This window comes from Lathyrus oleraceus, chromosome 4, assembly GCF_024323335.1.
Source record: "Lathyrus oleraceus cultivar Zhongwan6 chromosome 4, CAAS_Psat_ZW6_1.0, whole genome shotgun sequence".
Classification (NCBI taxonomy): Eukaryota; Viridiplantae; Streptophyta; class Magnoliopsida; order Fabales; family Fabaceae; genus Lathyrus; species Lathyrus oleraceus.
This window is the reverse complement of record NC_066582.1, coordinates 61,906,187-61,915,806: the sequence shown is the minus strand read 5'-3', so window position 1 is coordinate 61,915,806 and position 9,620 is coordinate 61,906,187. Positions and strand designations below refer to the sequence as shown.

Below are 9,620 nucleotides of genomic sequence, written 5' to 3'. Positions count from 1 at the left end.
ATTACCTAAAGAATCTGACACTTTAGCTCAACTCTGATATCTAAAGACTCTGCAAGAATATCTGAAGACTCTACAAGAATATCTAAAGACTCTACATCTGAAGACTCTACATATGAAGAATCTGCAAGAATATATGAAGACTCTACAAGAATATGTAAAGACTCTATAAGAACATATGAAGACTCTGCAAGAATATCTGAAGACTATGCAAAAGAAAATATGAAGACTGCAAGAGATATCTAGACTCTAGCTCAAAGACTCTGATCATGCTCACTCTGATACACTCTCAATACTCTATCTGATATCTCCGGATCAGAAACATACTCTGGAAGCATTCTAAGTGTAGTACAAATCCTTTTAAGTAAACAATAGATTATGTCCAAGACTGCTATGGAAAGGACAAGAAACTTACTACCATTAACTCCTATAGCTAGCACGAAATCTTCTTTGATTTCCCTCCAACGGTATCATCTCTAAAAATCTATATAAAGGCTCCCTCACAACATGCTGGACATACTCTTTACACATAACAACATTTTCATATCTTCCACTATCATTGCTGTAATATTCAGTTTTCCATACAAGAGTTATTGCTCAAAATTTGTATGGTTGTTATTGTTCTCAAAGTGTATTTATACTGCTTATCTAGAAGCATTGAGTCAAACACTTGTAATTCTAGAAATTGATTGTAATTCCTCAAGTGACTTGTTTAGGTATGTAGACTTGAGAGGGCTAAGAGACTGTTAAACTCTTATACGTTTTTGTGATCTGTTGAGATTAATGGATTAAGTCCTTATTGAAGAAAAAATCACCTTGGTCGGGTGGAGTGGAGTAGCTTTGAATTTCAAGCGAACCAGGATAAATTCTTTGTGTTGTTAACACTTATTTTGTGTGTTTGTGGTGTTGAAAAAAGTTTTTAATAAATGTGAAAACAATCCAAACCCCCATTTCTTGTTTTTCTCTACCTTCACTATATTCCCCATAGAGATCCCTGTCTGCATTCATATCATATCATACCATAAGCATTTTTGCGGTATCTTAGGGCCAAAAAATGGGTGAGAAATTGAACTTTGGCGATGGAGATGCATTTTGACATAATAACTTTACTATGAATTTTGACATATCATTTGCATCCTTGCATACAAACAAGGTCACATGTTTTTCTTCTCCCTCTCATCTTTGGGTTTGCCTTTTGCAGGGATCATCAAGCACCTCTTTGTTGGTATTTTATCTTTGTGTTTATATGTTCATTTCTTATCTAACCACTAATCAAAATAGAAAAAAGATCTCTTGTTTTCTTTAAGATTATTGTGCAAGGTAGGGCTTTTCATCAAGAGCATCATGCATGATTCCTCAAGTCAAAGTCTGTTCAACCATTGATTCTCAAGGGGCTTATATCTCAAAATATGATCTCTAAGGTTCTCAAGGATCTTTCAATCTCATTTTGATCAAGATTATTTCAAAGTTTTGTTGCTTAATTCTCAAGAAAAGTCAAAGATTCTTGTGTTTATTTCCATGCCTTGTTGAATAAGTTACCTCAAACTTTGAGAAATTTAATCGATATACATTCAAGGAGACCTTATTTTGAGTTCATATGATCATCCATGTACCTTGAAATGCAAGAAAAGTTCAAGTACACAAGTTTATTCCAAGAGGTTTCACCAAAAACTCAACATTTGAAGTCAAATTTCAAAGGATCACAACTCCTCCAATCCTCAAGATTTATGAATGCTTCTATTTTCATATGTCTCTTATCAATATCCTCTACAACTTCTATTTGCATGACAAGATCCAATTATGCTTGGATGATCATCAAAAGTTTGAAGACATTATAGGTCATTTGTGGACTTAGTGAAATTTTACCTATTTTCAAGTGACTTTTTCTCAACTTTCAAGGATTGTAACTTCTTCAATTTTCAACATTTGAGGCTGATTATTTTTGCACAATATCATTTATGATGCCATCTATAAGTTTTCTTCACGGATCAAAGTCAAATTATGCTTGGAACGCCGTAGAATTCTTTGAGACATTATAGGACATTTTCAACCATTTGGGACTTAGAATTTTCCAAGTTGCATTACCAGATTTTTGTGCCAACTTCAATATGCCATAACTTTGTGATCAAGCATCCAAGTGAAACCTTTCTTAGAACATTGTGATCTTTGATATGATGTCAAATAGTTTCAAGAATAATGGGATCAAAAAGCATCCTGAGTAAGATTCCCCATTGAATTAAACATGGTGACTTGGAATTGAAGAAATCATCATGATCAGAATTTTGAACTTCACTAAACCTCAATTACAAGCCAATTTACCACACATTTTGGACCTAAACATGATTAATAAGTCTCCAAAAGTTAAATGACTCATAAAACACATGATTTGATTGAGTTTTGATGGTTTTACAAGTGACACTTTTCTCACATCATGAGAAAATTCATTTTGTAGGAATTAAGCATCATTTGGCACGTGTGAAATCACTAATCACTTCCCTATAAATATAGTAACATATTTTCTTCATCCCCAAGCTTTGGAGAGGCAAAAAAACCTATGCTTCACTCTCAATCTTTTCCAAAAAATTGAGCCATCGTGTTTTGATTTCTAGCTTAATTCAATTCAATTTCTTGATTCTTTTAGCACCTTCGATCTCTTCTGAAGCTTTTGCAATAATTCCCAATGTAGTTCTGAGCATCATTTGTACAAGGTAGTTTTAAGCATAATTTGAACTCAAACAAGTTACCTCAATGTAGTCCTTCACTCTCTGATGTTTTCCCCTAACCTATATGGTGTTAATTAATAGTGTTCATCATTTAATTTTACTTTTCGTGACTTGCTTGTTTCTGAAACTTCTTTGGAATTCTCCATGCTCACTTCAGATAAATGAATTTTGAACATGAGGTTGAATTCATGATTATGAGACTATCATATTGGTGGTAGTCTCATGTTTTTACTTTGCTAAATGATGAAACTCCCGTGAGGGATCACCGAAGAAGATGAATGGATTTGTTTAAGGCCATCTAAGTTGGGTATCCACGTTGGTATTTTGAAATGTTTTTATTGGTCCATTTTGAATGTGATTCCATGTTTTATTTTGACTATTTTCCACCATGCACCCTAGCCTAATAGCTGTTGGATCTGCCACGTCAATTAATGAGGCCAGATCCAAAATGCATAGATTTTCAAAGAGGTTCCTGTAGAGTACTATAGATGTTTAGGATGCTAGTACCTTCCCTTTGCATAACCAACCCCCAAACCATTATATCTGTTTTTATTAGTTTTTAAAACATCTTTGGGTTTTGTTTGTTATTTTTTCCCTTTCCTTTGGAAATAATAAAAGCACGGTGGCGACTCTAGCATTGTGATTTAAGTTAATCAATAGCTTAATCTCAAAATTTTTACCGCTATAGAAAAGTGACGACTCTACTGAGGACTAATCCTTAGTGGGCTTAGCCTATCTTTGTTTATCTGTGTATATAATATTTGTTGTTGTTTGTTATTGTTTATTTTATCTGGGTGCTTGGTGATCTCTGTATGGTGAGATAAGTCATATACCTGGACTTGATTGCTCTTATGATAGGAGGGTGGTATAGTCTTGTTTGGATTACATAGAGTTAATCCTTAATGAGATGAGTTGAGATCCCACGCTCAGTGGAGGCCCCTTTGGGATTACTGATGTCTTACAAGTAATCGTAATTGGCATTACTTTTTTTGACCTGGGAGCCATAGAAGTTAAGGACCTTAGAAACCTTAACCTATATCGGCCTTTTGGGACGTAGTACGGTGGCTATTCAGGTGTAGACTTGAATTAGTTATTACACGATACTGCACTCGGACAAGTTTCTCTTGAGAATATTATTGGTTGGCGAGTAGTCGTTTAAGCCGATAATATCCAAAAGATGGAATTATGACTCTGGGAACTTTTTTAGAACCTTGTTCTACAGGTGATTATACCCTTAGTACATACCTTGTGAGTTGGTTCTTACCCTTGGATCCATGCTCGTGACTCTAAACCTTTGGACCTTACTTGTGTGCCTTGTGTGATCTAGTTTGTTGTTGTTGCATCATGCACTCATTGCATTCATGAACATTTTTCTCAGTTTCAAAGGAACTTAAAGATTCTCTTTGAAAACATCACATATATTTTGACCATGGATACTGGAAGAACGAATACTCGGAAATACAGTTTCAGATGTCCTGATCTTAATGAATTGAGAAAGCTAGCATCTTTTGTGAATGATCCTAAGGATTTCATAGACCGTTTTGGAAGACTTTTGTCTGTTCTATCTACTCATGTTGAGGATGGTCTTCTTTGTACTCTGGTTCAGTTCTACGATCCCTTTTACCGAGGCTTCATTTTCCCTGATTATCAGTTGTTGTCTACCTTGGAGGAGCATGCTTATCTTTTAGGTATACCAGTTTCTGATAGGGTTCCTTTTTGTTGTTTGGAAGGGATTCTGAAGTCTCAAGTTATTGTTGGAGCTATTCACATGAAGAAATATGACGTAGATGCTAATCTCACTGTCAAAGTAGGTATCAGAGGGTTGACTTCAAAATTTCTGATTGAGAGAGCCTCTTCTTTTGCTAATGCTGATAGCATGGTGGCCTTCAAAGTTATTCTTGCCTTACTCATCTATGGCTTGGTATTATTTACCAACATTGACAATTTTGTGGATGTTAATGTTGGTAGGATGTTTTTGGTTGGGAATCATGTTCCAACTTTGCTTGGTGACACCTATTTCTCCATTAATCACATGACTTCTAAGGGAAATGGAACTAGTATCTACTGTGCACCTTTGCTATACAAGTGGTTTATTTCGCACTTGCCATAATCTCCTTTCATCGAAGAAAACAAGGGTTGTTTAAGGTGGTCTCAAAGACTTATGTCTCTCACCGACTATGACATCACTTGGTATTCTTCTGTTTACGATAACATCAATATTTTTGATAGTTGTGGGGAGTTATCTAATGTGTCTCTTCTTCGTACATCAGGAGTAATCAACTACAATCCGACTTTGGCAAGGAATTAACTTGGGTTCGCTATGAAGGATAAACCTAATAACACTTTGTTAGAAGGTTTTTTTTTCAAGAAGGGAAAGACACTCAAGGATTGAAAGCTAGGATGGTGCATGCTTGGCACAATATTCATAGGAAAGGAAAAAGTGAGCTTGGGTTGAAGAGTTGTGTAGCTTTGGAGCGTTACACTAGTTGGGTAAAGATGAGAGAAATGTTTCCACAAATGTTTCCACAAATATAATAAGCTCCCTACAAAATATCAGGTCTAAAAGTTGTTTTAAATAGATTAATAACCACTCATACCTCTATACAGCTTATGAAGGAGCTTTAACATTTCAATCTAAGATTTCTTTGAGCAACTTATGGTCTAAGATAGTTCTTGAGGAACTACATTGTTCAAACTATGCCCTTTAGAAAAGCATCAAGAGTCTTTTTAGACCCATTATCAGCTGGATAAACTTCAGAGAATGATTTAAGAATCTGAAGCACAAGTTCTTGATTGGACAACATCAGTGTACCTAGTACCAATAGTCTTGTCTTACTAGTTTCTTCCATATTCTAGATTTCCTTCCTCCTTCAGAGGTAGGATTTTGAATATATGCCTTTTTCTTATTGTATGTTATAAACAACCATTATCCTAGAATTTAGACTATTGCTTTGGTCTTCAGCATATCTACAAAAATAATTTTACTGTTTGGTACCCATACTTGTATGGGACATTTAGTGTTAGTTCTGATAAGTCTTCTCTTATTCTGGGCCTTAGCTTTGTAATAAGGCTTTGGATTATTCAAGACTTTGGATTTAGAAGTCTGTTATGTTGAAAGATTCATAGTCTTAGGTTCTGGACCTTTCAGAAGCCTGTAACCTGATGTCTTAGATTCTAGCTTCTTTAAAACCTTTCACTTTGGTGTTTTAGGTTATGATTCTTTTAGAACCTTTGACTTTAGTGTTATTGGTTCTAATTTCTTCAGGACCTTTGATCTTGGGATCTCAGGTTCTGAATTCTACAATGATAAGCTCTGTTTGGTTTGAACTCTTTGCGTTACTAACAGGTACAAAATAAGAGTTCATCCCTTTTTGAGTAGAGCTTGAAGAAGAATGATCAGATGGTTTCATCAATATTTTAGTCCTTGGATTATAAGGTTTTGACGATAGCCAAGATCTTCTCTTTTTCTTCTACTTACACTATAGATCATGGATGCAATTTTAGTTCTATTAAATCCAGATATGAAAAATTCTCGAAGAGCTAATTCATACTTATCAAGAGGTTTATCATACATATCTTTTATTAAAGTAATATGATCTCTTTCAATTTTTTCAATCTTGTCTTTAGAGAAGTTTAGTTCATCTCTTATGAGACCATATTGATTCTTTATAATGTTCGTATGTTTGGCTTTCTGTTGGCATCTATCCATAAGATCTTGACATAAGGTAATTAAATTAGATTTAGAGAGATTAGAAAATACGTCTTCTATATCCTCTGAATCTGAGTCAAAACCAACTTCTGATTCTGAATCTAAGAGTGTTGAAGCAACCAAAGCTATGTTGGCTTCTTCTTTACTCTTGTCAGCTTCTTCTTTATCATCAAGTTCATCCCATGTTGCGATGAGACTTTTATTGAAATTACTCCTGAAGGCTTTGTCCTTCTAAAGACCGGGACAATCAACAATGAAATGATCAGGCTTTTGAGAGCTGATATAACCTTTCTGATCATCCTTGTTTTCTCTAGAGCTTGTTCCTCTAAAATCAGATTTCATACCAGAGAACCTCGTGTTCTTGTTGGAAATATACTAAAATATCTTTATGATGAAATCCATTTCATCATCATCAGAATCTTCATCAGAAGATTCATCATGAGTGGCTTCTTTATGCTCATAAGTCTAAGAATATTTATTAGACCTCCCAACAAATTTCAAAGCTAGAGAGTTTGATTTCTTGATTGGTTCTTCATCTCCATTGAGGTCTAACTCATGGCCTTGGACATTACTTATCAGACTTTCAAGACTGATACTATTCAAGTCCTTTTCTTCCTGAACAACAGTCACGTTTGGTATGTATCTAAAAGGAAAATTCCTAAAAATCTTCTTGACATGATCAGAGGTGGTATAGCTTTTGTTCAAAGTCTGAAGCCTAAACACAAGTATTTGAAACCTTGAAAACATGGTTTTAATACTGTCATCATTTTCCATTATGAACATTTCATATTGTTGAACTAACAGATTAATATTAGCTTCTTTGACTTGCTGATTTCCTTCATAAGTGGTACATAAAGATTCAAAGATGGTTTTGGCTGTATACTTGTTAATGATCTTTTTGTATTCTGAGTGAGGTAAAGAATGACCAAAATACCCCTCACTCTATGATGCTTTATATAAACCTTTTTCTGAGTAGGTGTGAGATTCTTTCTATCAATCACCATACCTACTCCATCAACTTAAAAATTGATTCCATCTTCAAGAATATCCCATAACTCATCATCAACCCCTATGATATAGGTGTACATTTTACTTTTCCACCAATCAATTTCAGTAGAGTTACCACTGAATGTTGGTGGTCTAGCAATATAATTATTTTTATCATATGTACTTTGATCATGATTATTATAACCATGATGAGTACCTTCATCATGACTATTTACTTCAGGAACATCAGGCATGATGAGATAAGTATTTTTCTCGGGACCTTTTAGTACCATTGTTAAGTGTTCAACAGAATTCAGACTCTGATGCCAATCGAAGGTGAGAAAAATACATAAGAAGGGGCTTGAATTGTGTATGTGAATCCTTTTTCACTTTTAAAAAACAACTTCATATTATGAACAAGTTCAAAATCAGATTTCAGAGTTGCTAGCAGCGGAATGAATAATATTCAGAATCAAGAAGTAAAGCAACACATAGAGTTATACTGGTTCCTCCCACAAACAGAGAGTAGTCCAGTCCCCTTGTCCAACAATAGATTTTCACTATAATCAAACATATTACACTTTTCTCAAGCAAACTAGCAAGAAACTTCAACATGCTAAATCACACTATAAAGAGACTTTTATTCAAGCACACAGGCAAGAGGCTTTTTCTCAAGCACACAGGCAAGAGGCTTCCACTGCTCAAGCAAATTAGAAAGAGACTTACATTGCTCAAGAAAACCAACAATAGACTTCCCATACTCTAAACAAATAGTTTTGGAGAATAGATAACAACTATACTTGATGTAAAATCAGAAGTATAGAAGTGATAAAACACACACACAAAAAGATTCTTAACCACCTAACATTTCTAAGATATACAAAGAGAAAAAATCTAAAGAACTTGTGAAGTAAACAATTATAAAAACTTTAGCTCAAAGTTGTGCTCAGTGTTGTTCTTATTAGATGGTTAGTTGTCTTTCTTTAAATCTTTAACTCCTTTTATAGAGGTAGAGAAAGAGTCGTTGGAAGGTAACTTGAACAAGTGATCTTTGTTGAGAACCAGTTCCAAGAGAGACGTTGGAAGTCAAATCTATTAAGATCTTCATCCATTGTGTAATAACTTTGTTCACCGCGTCTTTCTCATACTAGGTATCTACCAAGATGTTAGGGCAGACTTATGAGGTCATGTCAGCTTTCCTTGAGCCTCGCACTAAGAAACTTTAGTTGACCTTTTCCATAGTCTGGCTTAGACAAGATCATTCTACTTTGGAGATAGATTATAGATTAGAAGCAGAGTACATTTAGCCCAAGTCTTCAAAAGTTGAGCTATCACCATAAGTTGAGATACCAATTGCTGAGTAATTAGATTCTGATCCTTCAAAATCTGAGTCCTTTAGATTCTCTACATATGCTTTCATTATGGTCAGTTATAAGTTGATTTTTAATGTTATGATCCTGCGCACTTGAACATATGTTAGTAGAACCAATTGTTCATTAAGTACTTTGTTATCATCAAAACCTAAGGGATATGAACAATTTTGTTCCAACAACCTAAGCACCTGAGTCTGATGACTATTCATACTGCTGCTTAATTAATTTCTAAAGTTAATGAAATTGTGCCTTAAAAGGAATTTAATTAACTTTGATAAGACTTAGGGGAAGCTTACAAACCTCACCCTCTAGACTATCAAACTCAGGGGGATTACAAACCTCAGACCCTAAAGTCAACATCTTAATTAAATTAACAACCATTGTTCTTAAATACTTATGCTTGTCATCATCAAAAAGGGGGATATTGTTGGAATAAAATTGGTTTATACCATATCCCTTGGGTTTTGGTGATAATAAAGTATTTAAAGAACAATTGGGTATTCTAACATTTGTTCAAGTATGCAGGGTTATAAGACGAAGAACAAATGAAGTGAAGCTTGAAGATTCTGAATCTAAAGTTCATACTCTGGCTCTGAAGACCACTTTTGAAGAATATTATATCTAATTCATTCTTAGATTAGTATGCAAGTGTTCAACAATCATGATCTACATTTACTTTTTGAACATAATCATTGGTTAACATGTTGAAATGAAAGACACATTTTTCTTAAAGTATTTTTCTGCATTTCAACAGTGTTAACCGGTTAACCATATGGGTTAACCGGTTAACAGCCCAGTTTTTGAAATTCTCTGTTAACGTTAATATGCGTT

The 9,620-nt window shown here is 34.5% G+C and overlaps 1 protein-coding gene across 1 annotated transcript; it reads left to right on the top strand.

Annotated features, from left to right (window-relative positions):
- Window positions 1–4,149: 4,149 nt before the first annotated feature.
- On the top strand, window positions 4,150–4,830 carry LOC127136023 (uncharacterized). Its single transcript, XM_051062630.1, has one exon. It carries the CDS (start codon window positions 4,150–4,152, stop codon window positions 4,828–4,830), a length of 681 nt encoding a protein of 226 aa, XP_050918587.1.
- Window positions 4,831–9,620: the final 4,790 nt, after the last annotated feature.

Excerpts from the sequence above, each read along its gene's own strand:
- LOC127136023 (XM_051062630.1), top strand. The coding sequence starts at position 4,150 with ATGGATACTGGAAGAACGAATACTCGGAAATACAGTTTCAGATGTCCT.